This window comes from Lutjanus erythropterus, chromosome 1, assembly GCF_056507025.1.
Source record: "Lutjanus erythropterus isolate fLutEry1 chromosome 1, fLutEry1.hap2, whole genome shotgun sequence".
Classification (NCBI taxonomy): Eukaryota; Metazoa; Chordata; class Actinopteri; order Lutjaniformes; family Lutjanidae; genus Lutjanus; species Lutjanus erythropterus.
The window spans coordinates 27974858-27989855 of NC_139317.1; the positions used below are offsets into that span (position 1 = coordinate 27974858).

The 14998-nt window shown below is 39.9% G+C and overlaps 1 protein-coding gene across 1 annotated transcript in view; it reads right to left on the reverse strand.

The window, feature by feature from the left end:
• The window catches only part of csmd1a (CUB and Sushi multiple domains 1a), a 139980-nt gene that overhangs the window by 84701 nt on the left and 40281 nt on the right, over window positions 1–14998 (reverse strand). Inside the window, exon 3 of the mRNA XM_084724777.1 lies at window positions 2798–2910. Coding sequence (XP_084580903.1) covers window positions 2798–2910 — 113 coding nt within the window. The remainder of the gene's footprint in view (window positions 1–2797; window positions 2911–14998) is intronic.

Here is a 14998-nt window from a genome sequence, read left to right on the forward strand (position 1 = left end):
TTTAATACTGCTTCCTTAACTATACTTTTTTCAATACCAATTTTAAAAAATCAATTTTTAACAAAAATAAAATGACATTACACTTTAAATTAAGTAAGTAATGGAATATCTGTACAGATCTAGACTATATATTAATGTAATTAATAGTCAAAAGGAACATTAAAGACAAACAGTAGTCTGTCTAAGCCAAAGAAGAAGGAGAAGAAGGGAGTGACTGTGTGGGTGACATGTGTGGTACTGAGAAATAGTGACAGAGTAAGACCTCTTATTTAACGAGTAGCTAACCCAGGTCTGACTGTCAACTTCAGGTGTTTCTCTGCTTTGACCTGTCAGTCTTTAAACACCATGTTAGCCATCAAAACCGCTCTTCACCTTGGCTCAAGGTTATCTGTCCCTACAGTGGAATAAGTTAGCTGCACTGGCTAGCAACACAAAGTTCATCTAGTTATTTGTGCAGATAAGTAACTGGTGATTAAAAAAACAAGATCCCTGTCTCTAGGCATGTCTTTAACTTGGTGTTTTTCCTGCATGCCTCTATAACGTGTTACATTAGACAGCAAATCACCAGCATAATTACAAGCATGCTGCATGCTTATTTGCCCACTGATGATGATTAGATTTGCTTTTTAAGCACCAAAATTTGAGGACAAATGATGAGGCACTTTTCAAGTAAGTAAGTATCAAAGTTCGGAACTGCTGCTGCAGAAGTTAAAGGGGAACCAGATGAAGAATAAAGGATAAATACAGGGCTGTGTACACATATATAGTTGTATACTTTTCAGTGGTCCCTGGGCTGTGAGTCAAAAGTCTCGCTCACAGAACTATTAACACGAACACTTAGGGCCCTATCTTATGCCAATCTAAAGTGCAAGTAGAAAGCACGAGGCACAATGGATTTAATTTATTCAAGGTGTGTCCAAATCCACCTTTGCCATCTTGTGCCAGGGGCGCAAGTGGTATTTTGCCCTGCCCGGTCCTTTGTGCTCCCAGCACAAAGTGGGACACAAATACCAGGTGTGCCAAAGTGCCCTCATTAATTCACAGGTGAGTTTACATGCAATAAACCAATCAGAAAGTCAGTTCTCATCACCTTTAAGAGGCAGGTGCACCAGCAGTGGAAGCGGTGGCAGCATGACGGCAGATTTACCAGGAGGAAGCAAAGAAAAGATATTCAAAGGGAGGAGACAGATCTCCTGGTTCGAGAAGTGAAAGCGTGGAAGTGTGCAATATATGGAGACAGCAGGACGTCTCCAAAACAGCCTCATGTGTAAATAGTTTATTTTACATTAACACCTACAAAAACCAGTAAAATAAATGAACGCCAAATGTCATGCAGATATGTATCTGGCTACGTTTTACACTGAAGCACCTTGAAATTGTGTTGTATTTTATAATTAATTATTATCATCATCATCATTATTATGCAGTTCTGCTGGCTGAGGAGCGGGAGAGAGATGGTGCAGTAGAGAGGGGAGGCAAACCAATCTAGTCTACCTGCAAAGCTGCCCAGTTCCACTGGCCCACCTGAGCCGGGTGGAAGAGCAGTTACACAGCTGTCCGTGCTCCTCCTTCTTCTCCTCTCACACCTAATCCTCATCCCCTCCTCCTATCCTCACTCCTCTGACCTGCTATGAAACAATCAGAAGGAGTTTCTGAAGTTTGAAGTATGCAAAACTATGCACGGATATATCTAACCAGCTCTGACAGAAGCACACATACCTTTTTCTCTCTGCGTCAGGCCGGTCAAATATAGTATCTTGTACATTTTACATACAGGTCATAACTGATTAATCCTTGATTTTCTGGATCACAATAAACATGCAGATACAAACACTACAGCTGCTCCAGCTGTCATGCTGACTCATCTGATAAACACAATCTGACAGCCGTGATACTGTCCCATGCGCACTTTGCAGGTCTGTTTAGATTTATTAGGCTTTATAATTAAAATAATTTCTTGTTTCTTATTAGTGAGTTTATCTTTAAAGACACACACGCATGCACAGCTATTTAACATTGATGAAAGGTGTTCTGTGATTGTGGAGATGTGTGTGTGCCTCAGCCAAGCATGAGACACACACGGACACTTTTAACTTCAATATTTACACTTTATTACTAATAGAAAATATGTTGAAATAACACTTTACTAATCCACATTCCTGTGTGAGGAAGAGAATGACCATAAATGAAGGTGTTTTGTGATTGTGAACATGTGTGTGTGTTTCGGCCAAACCTGCCGGGTGCTATCTTGTGCTGAAAGACCACAGACTTCATACTTCGATCAGGTTTTGGTCTGAAGCGCAAGTGGATTTTACTCCAATGCACCAAGCACAAGATAGTGAACGCGCCGGGCCACGCCTTCATTTTGCCGTCACATTTAGACCTCCCGCCCACAGCCACACAGACCCGGCGCAAGTGCATTTGCTATCTTGTAGACACGGCAAAAATGCCACTTGTGCTGGTGTGAGACAGCAAAAGCACTTGCGCCAGTGGCACAGTGGTTTTGCGCTGAGTGTGGCCCATTATGTCTTAAATGAGAAGCAGGGCTGTATGTATTGTATGTATACTGCTGCAACTATGTTTGATCAAAAGGAAAATCTGCCCATTGAGTTCTCAAGGCGACAAAACAGACAAAACTGTAAAGAATTTCATATAACATACTGTGGTACTTCACACATTTCCCAGAATGGATCAATTACCCTGCAGGTGCAGTATGTCATCAGTATTGACTCAGAAATCATCTGTGTATCATGGACAGCATTCATACATCACTATGCACACTCACACATTGTCTTACCTTCATATACGGCTTTGAAGCCCTGTGCACTGACGGCAAAGTCTGTGGTAAACCACAAGGCCAATATAGATCCACTGCTGACTATAGGGGAGGGCAGCATGAATCCTGACAACCTGAAACACAAAGAGAAATGTTTCAAAGAAAATGCATCTCTGAAACACAGCAAGACAGTTTACTGCTGATGTCTGAAAGCAAAGAATACAGCAGCATCAAATCTGAAATCCTGAAATAAGTCTGTGACAAAAATACAATTGTGTGTGTTCATTGTTGAGGCTATTGATGCTGTGGTCAAGACCCCCAGCCCTGAACCATGAAGACCCCTGCTGGTGTGAGATCAGATCTCTCCAAGATCTTCTCTTTTGTGTTTTCCTGACTCTGACACCATGCTACACTCCGGTTTGCTGCTGTCTTCTTCATTGAGTGAAATGAGTGAGGGGAGTGATTCCCCCACTCTCTAATAAAGAGTGATATGAATTTAATACATCATTGATCTACAGTGCGCAAGATCCACTATTCATGAAGCATGTCTTTAGCTTTGATGTACAGAACAAAAACGGAAAATAAAAACATGCTGTAAATTTAAGAATTTACACTAGAACAGTCAAACTAATGTGATAGGAAAAGTCAGGTGTTGTTTGAGTGCGATACAGCGAGGTGAGATCTTAATTATACTGGAGGTTGTGCTGAAACAGCCCTTTGAGACTTAATTGAGTGGTGATGGTTAAACGATTTAGGGAGGAGAACAGGGAGGATTCTGAAGGAACAAATAACACAAAATGGAAGAGATGAAATTGAAAGAGATGAATAGTGTATTGACTTGCCTGAATAATGCAGATGAATACTGTTTATATAATGAAGAAACATTTATACAATTGAGAAAGTAATATATGACATTCAAACTGTTATGACTGGAAGTTCTGGCAATTAATTTCAAGGTGAACTGAATCATTGAACTTGCTACACTTTTGACAGACGCATAGACAAAGGCATCCATAGCTCCACAAAGACTCACTATCATACAGTCTATCGAAATATAATGCAAAAATAAAACACAAACTTGTCTTTAAAAGCAAAAATTGGCGCCCTTGATTTGGATATTCAGTCATTGTTGATGGTAGTCAATTCAAGCAATATATTCCTCATATCCTATTCTCATATTGACCAAAAAAGCAGAATATTCCTGTTCTTGGAGCGGTGCCTTCATGTACCAGATTGCATTGCGTGCAAGCTTGTGACGCCCACACCTACGTTGTATGATGTATGATCATCCTCGCCTATAGCTGTTACTACAATATGTTGGCCAAAACATAGCCTTGGGTGTCAAAAATACTGACTTAGCGTGCTCCCTGACTACCCAAAGGAGGAGACTAGAAATCCAAGCTGATAGAGCCTGCAGCTTTCTTGGTCAATATAACACACACTGAGGAATTCACTGCTTCAGATGACTACATTTACCACCGTCATTGCCTGGAATTTTCCCTTTAACAGCATGTTTTCAAGTGTATTTAATGTGGGTGTCGAACTCCATTACAGCTGTGATCTGTTTCCTGCTCTGTTAGTGATTTTCATGACCAGCATCTCTCAGTGCAGCCAAAAAAAAAGTGGTGAGTGTCCAGTTTGATGACCTCAGGACTGCATTTGTGCCATTTACAGATGACGCAGCTCTGTTTGTGGTACAAGACCATGACCCTTCAGTACTCACTGGGCTGGTTTGCAGGCAAGGCTAAATGGTTAAGATGAGGATAAACACCTCCGAGCCTGTTGCTGCCCCTAGATGATGCACTTCCAAGTATTTTAGGCTTTTGACAGCCGAGCTCTCAATTTACCAACAGATGTAAGTCCCAGTCCTTACAGGAGTTCCTGGTGGGTTCTGAGTTCAGTCAGCTGAATAAAAGCACACAAACACACTCCTACACACATGGTTGGTGTGTCAGTTGCTAGCAGGGGTGTAGTGGTAAATACAGAGACAGGTAATCCTTGTTTTCCCTCATTGATTGATATCTGGAATTGGTGAGCAAACTGTCAGCCTTATTTCAAAGAGGTGGATTAACTGAGTTTACTCGGGTTTACTCCTACACTGCCCCTGGTTGCTAGCTAGCTTCCAACTAATGTCTGGGCAGTTGGTGCAGTTGGGATGAATGAACACAGAAGCAAAGCTAAAATGTACTTTGATGTCTGTTTAAACACCTCTAAACACAGAAGACAAAGATGCAGCTTAACATAACCAACTTTTGTTCCACAAAATACAATATCACATATCAAAATATTAAAAGGATAATTCATGTAGTCATTTGAAGCAGAAGCTCATGAGCAATGCATCCTGGTACATGCAGAGTTCCACTTTCTTGGTCAACATAATACACAGTGAGTAATTTATTGCTTCAATTGAGCATATAAAACATCAGCACTGTCTGGACACAGGGAAAGTGGTGGATTTTCCCTTTAAGGCGGGTGGCAGCAAAGGTTTTTCAAAATAAAAATACTTGCTTGTGTCAAACTGAATTTGCCAACTTTTAACAGTATGTTTTCCAAATGCGTGAATAAAAGACAACAGTGTTGTAATTTTTGTTTCTCTGTGTGCTGGACTCTGTTGTACCCTGTCACCTTTTATTTGTTATTTTCATGGGAAGTATTTCAAGGTGCAGCCAAAAAAGTGTCAATTTTGATTATCTTTTACAGATGATGTAGTGTGGCTCTGTTGGCTTTATCAAACCATGACCTCCAGTGCCCGCTGAGCTGGTTTGCAGCTAAGGGTGAATAGTTTGTCCTGTATGAGGATTAGCAGCACCAAATCTGAGGCCATGGTGCTCTGCTCGACATGGTGGATTGCCCCCTCTGGGTTCGGAGCAAGTTGGTGCCCCAAAAGAAGGTAAAGTTCTCATGTTCCCAGTAGAACTACATCATGCCATAATCCTCACCCTGAAGCTCCTAGTGGCAAGAGTGAGAATGTCAAAATACTTTCATGGGATGTCTGAGCTCATTGTTAGGTATAGGGTGAGGGGCTCGGACATGTAGAAGAAGCTCTGACTAGAACCACTGCTTCTTATTATCGAAAAGAGCCAGTTGAGGTGATTTGGGAATCTGATCAGAATGCCTGTGCATGTCTCGCCATGTCTGACCGGGAAAAGACGCAGACCATATGCAGACCAAGTACCAACTGGGGGGAGTATATATATTCGATCTCGCCGGGGACCACCTGAGTATCTCACAGAAAGAGCTGCAGAAAATGCCTGACAAGCAGCAGAAAAACTATGAATGAAGAGATATTGTTTTGATTTATACTAATTTGATATTTACATTCATTTTGTCACCGTTCAAGCAGAGCAGGAAATTAATGAGCATTTAGTGACACCATTTTTCTTTCAAGTGTCCACGGAAGCGAGCAAACTGAAGTGCAGTGTTAAGTAGCTCTTGATATATCCATCAAGAGAAGAATGATTGGACGACAAGTTTGGACACAATCAATTTTCCTTGGTTCACTTCATACAAAAGTATGCAACAATGAAAAGGGAGGAGAGACAAAGCCAAAGGGAATGAGGGTGGAGGGGAAAATAAAGGGAAAAGAAGGACAGATATTAAAACGGGATTCAAGTGCTAACGTAATCAAAGCAGCGAAAGCAGTGCGCCTGGTTTCTGTATTACTGGCAATCACTTTATACAATTCACTTTTCATCATTTGAATGGTCAGCTAGGTCAAGAGAGAGGTGGTGACACACAAAAGGAGAGAATAAAGGTGAGAAAGTGGAAAACCAGAAAAGGTTTGTAGAAAGAGAAAGAAAAATGGATAGACAATTAAAAAAAGAGTAAAATAGTAAGTCATTTAACTACCAGCCAAGACAGAGGAGAGTGAAAGCAGAGAACGGTGAAAAATGAATAATTTTAACTCTCTGGCCTCAAAGCAAGGACGCAAAGGACAGACAAAAACGGATGAGGGGAGCACACGAAAAGCGACAAACAGAAAGAGAGATGGAGGGAAGAGACGAGACAGAGACAATGGAGAAAGGACAGAACAAGAGGGATGCGAGGTGTGCGGTGACATGAGACAAGAGGAGAAAAGAGAAGCAAGGAGGAGAAAGGTTTTACTTCTTAGAAATGGAAATGATTTTTACTTTGCTTTGTCGCAGTGGTGTCTGGCATCTCAGATTTATTTTGTAGTTCAACTGTATGCACTGAGCTAGTAATCACATTTTTAGGGTCATCTGGGTTTTTCAATGTTTTTCTACACTGAGAGTTCAGGTCCCTGTGGCTATTTTAATAAATGCTGTCGCGTTGGTTCTACCAGTAGAGGGTAGGTCATGTTAATAGTTTAACCATATCTGTGAGCAAAACACCCAGTGAAGCCTGCGATTATGATTAATCCTGATTCTACATAACTATACATTTTAGTGGAGGATTCGTGAAGTTGTGTTGATTACAACTGCTTGTATATGTGTAGTTTAATATGTTTACAGTAATAATACCACTTCATTATTATCGACTGAAGAGCAATATCAGAGAACAGCCCATTAATTGATTTTTTTCAGCTGTTCACATATGCGCATACATGCTTGTTGGGATATTATGGTAATGCAAATTATAATCAATACAGTCATTATGAGCGCAAATCCCTTTTACACACTCCTCCTTGATATTTGAACCCAGTTAGTCAAATGTCTGCCCTCTCCTCATGTGTGCTGAAATGAACAATATATTTCATTGTATTTTTATTTTACTCAGTTGCAGGTTACTTGACCTAAGTAGAACAGTCTTTTTTTTTTTTTTTTTGTACCAATCTTTTCTTATTTTGCATCTTTTTTTTTTTTTTTTAATAAAACATAATCTTGTTTGGTACAGGCCAACTTCTAGTTTGCTTGATAGCTTGTTATGTTTATGTTAAAAGTATTATCAAAATAGTGTAAGTCATGCAATTCAGTAGCTTTTTCTTGTGAAAGTGATTTTAATTGTTGTTCTGTGTAACTACAGTATAGTTCACTTCCAATGAATATACTGTACGCTCATTCGCCAGTTTATTAGGTACACCTGGTTAAAGGTAATGCTGATGGGTGTTTCTGTTATTTAGCCAGTCTCAAAACAAAATAGACCCGTCAGAGTAGCAACTTTCTAAAAGAGTTTCAACTAAATTTGAATATTATGACCTGCATGATGATTTATTGCAGGTATCATTGCACTGTTATATTACAGTACATTCATGTTATTTAGGTGTATCTTAAATTGGCAAATGAAGTGTACATTGTGTTCATGGATGCCAAAGCACCAACAAAATCTCTGTTAATCCATAATGTCCCATCTGTTATTATATAAGAAAGGCCAGAAGATATGAGGTGACAGCATTCTTGACTTAAAACCTAAAACCTGCCAACACAAGTAATGCAAAGAAAGTTATTGTGAGCTCCCTGCTAATTCTGTGTTTTTGGTTAGGACAAGTATGTTTGGCTACCATCACATGTTGAATCTTCCCTTTTCTCTTTATAATATGTTATCTTATGTTGCATCTATCTTAACTCTCATGCACCTCCTTTCATACTTTTGTGAGCTTTGTGTCATATATTATATATACAGAAGGGTATATTTTATGATTGTGTGGGCCGCATGCGATTGGCATTTCTTTCATCGGCATTGTGACCATTGTCTACTTTTTCAGGCTGTGTGCTGCATTTTCGAAGCACCTTCTATTTTTCTCAACACGAAAGAGAATTGCCTGGTCGCAGGCTATAATAAATCACCTTGGTGGCCCACGGGGGACAGCAGTTGCATTCTCGCATGAATATTTCACCACTCAACAAATAAAATGTGAATAAAGTGAAATGGGTATAACTAATTATTAGAAGCACACTTTGATGCTTCATTTTTAATTTCATGGGCACATGAACTTCCAAGGGCATTTTTGCTTTGGGCCAGGGTTAATTTTTGACACTGGTCAGAGATTTAGAGAGGTTTTAGTGGTTGGCTGGGACTTCTATTATTCAAGGAGGAACTGGCTGCATTACGGAGTTACCAAACTGATTGTAAAGAGCTTTTAACAAGCTCTGGTATTGACCTAGATGAATATTTAGCTCAAACAAGTTTATTAATAAATTATGTATTGATTGGGAAAACATGTCACATTACAATATTCCATAGACACATATTTTCCATTGCAGAAAAATGCATTTAGCCAATTGGCCTGGTCTGTAAGAGGATAATTAGAGTGGAATATAATTCCTAATCCCATCAGACAACTAAACACTTTTTTACAGTAACTAGTTAAAACAATGGATAATACATACACATATCAGCACTACACTCTATTTTTTTCTGCTGCTTTCTGTGTGACTACTGTTTTTAACAGCTGTGTGTCCTTTTCTAATTTTTGAATTACATGCCCTGTTTTGTTCTTGTTTTGATTTATTTTAGGATAGCTGCTTAAACCTTGGCCAGGGACTACAGGTGAAAAATAGCCTTTTTTTTATCATGTGCATTTATAAATTTTCACTGTTTACTACACTAAACTACTAAATTCAAGGTTATAAATCATCCTGAGCAATGCAAAATGTACACCTTAAAGGAGCAATATGTAACAACTGTGTGTCTAAAAATGAATGCTGCAGTTAAAATAGCGAGTTGGAGCTATAAATGATATATTAAATAAGTTCCATTTGGTATACAATCTATGGTTAAAGTGAGGTGTTTCAGAGAAGTGGCAGAGAAACAAATATTTCAACTTTACATGTTTCCTTTGTCTATGATGACACGCCATAGAGATTTTATGATATATTAGTAAATATGTTACAGATTTCTCCTTTAAGCTAAATGGATAGTATAAACCCAAACACAAGCATTATTATTTCCCATTTCTCTGTCAGTCTCTGGGAATAAAATGGTGCTGTGATTTGTTTTTCAAATGGAGGACTGACCAGGAGACAGATGAGAATTCATTCACATGCACACACACACACACACACACACACACACACACACACACACACACATACGATTGTCAGTGAGACAGTCAGTTAGTCACTCAGGTAATGAGCAGTAATCGTCTAGCTGTCACTGTACTGATGGACTGACATGATTCTATATCCCTGTCTAGTCTTTCTCTTCCTCTCCGTCTGTCTCTTCTCCTTCTTTTCCTGCTCTCTTTCCATCCCACTCTCTCCCTCGCAATAACACTGATCCTGCGGCTGTTTGACATTTATGCAAAAATAAGTGAGCCGGTTTAAGACTATGTGACCGTTTATCCAGTCGGTCAACTGTCCAACCAGTCAACCAGCTTATGTAATCAGACAGCCACTCAAGAGATTCCAGCCAGCCGGTCTTTACAGTCAAGCAACCAACCAGCCAGCTTGCCTGTGTGCCTTTCTGCTGCTTCGTCCATCTGTCTGACTGCCCATCTGTATCTGCCTGTTTAACAGTCTATCTCGCGCTCTGCCTGCCAGTCTATCAGACTGCTGGCATGTCTGATGTTGACAGACTCTTATAATGCTAGGATTACTGTTTAGATTGGATGGTAGTACAGTAAAAAGGCATAGCATGGTGCTAGAAAATAACATCAGTGTTATTTTTATTGCCATCACGTGAACATCTTCCACAGATTAGACAGGGCAAAAAAAAAAAACTTGGCGTTAGTGTAAACGAGTTGGTCACTCAAAATAATGTAACTGATGCAGTTTGGCAGCATTTAAGATTCGTACCAAATGAAAATGGAGACACAGCAAATCTCGGTAAGGCCGTATGTAAGATTTTCATAAATAAAGTGACAGCAAGAGATGGGAATACTTCAAAAACTGACATTCCCTTCTTAGAGTCAATCACTCTCTGACTGTGGAGAAGATACGTGTGTTATTGAGTTCAACAACTCCAATTGCGGCTGCGGCCCATGACCACTGACGGGCCCCGACTTGTCTCTGATCAAGAGTAATAGTAAGTGTATACAGGAAAGTAGAAAAAGGCAGCGTGTGGAGGGGAAAACCTGATAAAGACAGGAAGAAAGTTATGGTAACTTACACATGGGTGCTGAACTTTGTAGAACATTGGTGGAGCAAAAAAAAATGCCAGCCTATGTGCTGTGAGACGAGATGTGGTGAAGAGTGGAAATTCGTATTTTTCCTGAAAATCTGATATTTTCTATCCTGGGAACCATAGCACACTATCCCAATATATGTGGGTTCTGAAGTTGACCACTCTGTGTATTATTTGGTGGTATTTATAATTACTGAGGCAGAAGAACGTCATTTCAATATTAATGAACATTATAATAAACATAGGATCAAATGTGCATGCAGCTTGACCTTTGCTACAGCTGCAAGAATGTCATACCAGGTTTATTACCTCTGATCAGCCTCATGGAAGTGATATTTTACAATTCTTCAGATTATAAACTAATGTAATTTGTTGAAGCAAGTCATTTGTTTTCAGGCATTCTATTAAACTGAGACAGACCCCATGTTCTGTTTGCATTCAGAAGCTGCTGCCACGACTCCAGAAGAAGGCTGGCACCGTGTGCACTGCAAAACAGTCAGCCTAATAAAGTTAATGATCACTCACAGTTAAAAATCACAACTCTAAAAAAGCTGTCACTCACTTGGCGCGAAATTTCGTATGGATTCTTCAGGAGATTGTGGCGCCTTTCTTTAGAGAGAGGTGCGTTTGTCATTGCCAGCTGTTGAAGGTAAATTCGTCATGTGCTGCTCTCTCTGCCAGTATTTCATCCAGAAGTGTCTGGATAAAGTGAAAAGCCAGGGTTCTTGCAAGCTTTGGACTTTCACCCTGAGATTCCAAATGTGACAGCAAACCACGTGTTGAACCTCAGTCCAGGACATTTTATCCTTCCTTAAAGCGCAGCGCACACTTTACATCTTCATTGTTTAATATTTTGAAGTATTTCCACACAAAGCTGATGGCAGAAATCATGTTGTGTTTATGCGTTGCTAATTTAGATGGTAGAGCCACAAGTTACAGTACGAACTACATTAACAGCCAGAAATGTTTAAATGTTTGCATTTTTTCCTGCTTCACCTGAAGACTGGGGGTGCGTTGCAGCCCCATCTTTAACTTTTGGGGCGGGGCATAAAACCCAGTGAGTTGTCTTTGTGAAAATGCTCAGTCAAGTTCACTCCAAGGGCATGATACTGTACAATAAAGCAGCGATGGACACTGTAACCTCATCACAAGCATATTTTTACCATCTATTAAAATTAGTAGTGATATTCCGATACCATTTTTTCCTGATACCTGAACTTTGCGTACTTTGTGCCAATATGAAGTACCAATCCGAAAGCAGTGCATTAAAATTCTATACACTGCACCTGTTAAAGCTGGTAAACCTCAAAGAAATAACTTGTAATGGCACAAAGTTGAAAAATGAGGAAGAAAATAGATCAGAGCTTTTATTCAAATGAGTCAGTGCAGAAATAGTTGTTGGTATTTTGGTTTAAAATGTGTTGTTTTGCTAAGAACATTTAAGAACCAGGTCTGTTTCCACCTCAACACCACCCTTCTATCAAAAAAAGTGACAGGTTGACAACACAGTACCACTGCACATTTATTAGTGAGAATAGCAGGTATGCTCATGCCCTTACTGTTCATCCATGTGCATAACATGCACTGTTCTGATTCATGCCATTAAACTAGCATCCAGTCATTCAGTTACAGTCTTGTTAAAACAAGCTTTACAGGTGGGACTGTGAAGTCATTTGTCTATTTATCATGAAACATACTGTCAGTTGGCTTTAACACATATCTCATCCACTAATTTGAGTAGAAGTTACTTCAAGGAATCCAATTTAACGTTGTCTTTCTTGTGCAAATGTATACATCCAGATCAAAGCCTGGTGGCTTTTAGCATGTCCTTGCAGTCTTCTGGTAAATTTGGCTTACAAGTGGTCTGCCGAGCAGAAAATTTCAATAGCACATCTCTTAGAGTTGCTTGAGATAGCTTTCTGAAGCTCAATGTATTTCAGTCAGTCAACTCATGTGGAATAGTTGATGTGTGAATGTAGAATATGTCCAGCATTGATGTTTGGCATCGGGCTCTGACCTTATCGTTCCTCACACGAAAGCACCAATGAGGGAGAGGAGGAGGTGGACTCACAGCTTACAGGTGGATGCTGGGGTGGAAGTAGGGCTTTTGAAAAGCTACATGAACATCAGTAGCGGCGGCAACAGCGGTAGCAGCTCGTGACAGCGTACAGTAGCTTTCATGTGAGTGATGTGGCAGCAGGCGTGAAGCAAAAGAGTGAGCAGAGCACTGACGGCTTACGTGCGTGTCATGATTAAAAGGGTGCGATGTATGTTGCAGTGAGAAGTGTGCCATGTGAGCGTAGCAGCAGCTCGAGTCAGCTGCTTGAATGAGCTCACAGCCTTCATTTCACTTCACGTGGTTATAAAGAAAATAGCAGATTAACCTACTTCAAACCACGCATGTATGCTTATCGGAAAAACTGTTTTTCTTACTCTCTATAGTGCTAACTTGAATAACAGGTTCCTCTGTCAGGTTTGAACCACAGAGCATTAGTTTTTCATAAAGCATCCCAGGTGGCCAGCTGTGAAATCCACCCTGCTAAAATACATGAAAATGTAGCACTGAAGGGCCTGCAGAGGCTGCTGGTCCTCATGTTGCTGGTCTCATTTGGTTGTGGTGAGTATACTACTGTGTCTAAATTAATGTCTACTGTGCTATGAATGTTTAAATTTTGATTGGACTTCTCCCTAAGGATTTATGTTGACATTGACTAGTACTGACTGAATGTAGTTCAAAACACTTCTTCTGTGGGTCTCATGCACTGTTTTCTAGCAGTGCCCATGACAACCTGTATCAATCACACCTTAACAAGGTCAAATTGAGAGTGATGTTGGCAGTCTGGGGATTTTAACACCTCACAGGCAAAAACAATGCTTGTGCAGTGGCAGTTGTCAGTTGAAGTCCGCCAGCCGGCAGGGGAAAACCTGACAGGGGAAGTAAAGAAGAGACATATTCAGTGACCATTATAATGTATTTGACTGAGGCACTTGACATCCAACTGCTCTAATGAAGCTGGAACAACAGACGGCCGCGATGGGATGTTCACACAGGTGTACAATACGAGGGCTAACGAAGCGGAAAAAATAGACCAGATTTCCACTGTCCATGTCAGAGTAAAACTTTGTGATGACTCATCATAACTCAGGCTCCCACAACCCAACAAGGATTTTTCTTCCTGGTTTGTTGATGTTGTTTGTCTTAAGTTGTGAACAATCCACCTCCTTAAAAATATGACCAAAAACCACTTTCAAACACAATTTGCATGGTGGTGATTTAAGGTGAATTATGAGTCAGACTTTGATCAGTTTATCAGCAAAATTAATCTAAACTTCACCAGAATATTACTCAAACCTAAAGTCAGATTACCAGGGTTTTCTAAGTATTCAGTTACTGCATCATAAAAATCATTAATTCAGTTCATCTGCCAGTTGAGACACCTTTGTGATACTGTACTACTACTGCAAAACTTGAGCTTGAACTTTATATAGCATAGGCCCAGCTGAATGCATGGACACTAGAGCTATGAAAACCATAGGAAGTCCATAGAATACTGTAGGAATGAGTCCTAAACCCCAGACATGAGTTTGCATTTTTGCATTTTTTTTTTTTTTAGATGTCTAATATAAGGTTATTTGGTTAACTCAGGTTGAAGAGCTTTAAATGTTTTGATCTATGACATAAAATAGGTCAGTAAATACCCCACTTGTGAATTTTTAAACTTCTACGCGTCTTGAAAAAAGGCAGTTGCCAACATGTGGCTAAATGAGGTTGTGTGGGAACACAAAAGTTAAAAAAAAAACAAAAAAAAAAACATTCAAGGCAAAAAGTTAAAAAGCAGTCTTCTTTAGGGTCACACCCTGTGCATGGGTTGTGACCCAGCTCTTTTTTAACATGTACAACCATTGTTTAATAAAAACTTTTTGACTTTTTGACAGAAGAGTATCTTGTACCATCAACTTATGTTTGCCAAAGAGCTTATCCGAAATACATTTCTGATCTGCTGCTATGTTACGAACCACCCAGACCTCTCAGGTCATCTGGGATGAGTCTGCTTTCGGTCCCCAAAGTCAAAACTAAACATGGCGAGGTAGCATTCAATTTCACATATCTGGCGGAAACTCAAACCTGTGGGTCTGCTGCAACCCTCAGTACTTTTAAATCAAGGCTGAAGACTTTTCTGTTTGCATCTGCCTTTCAAT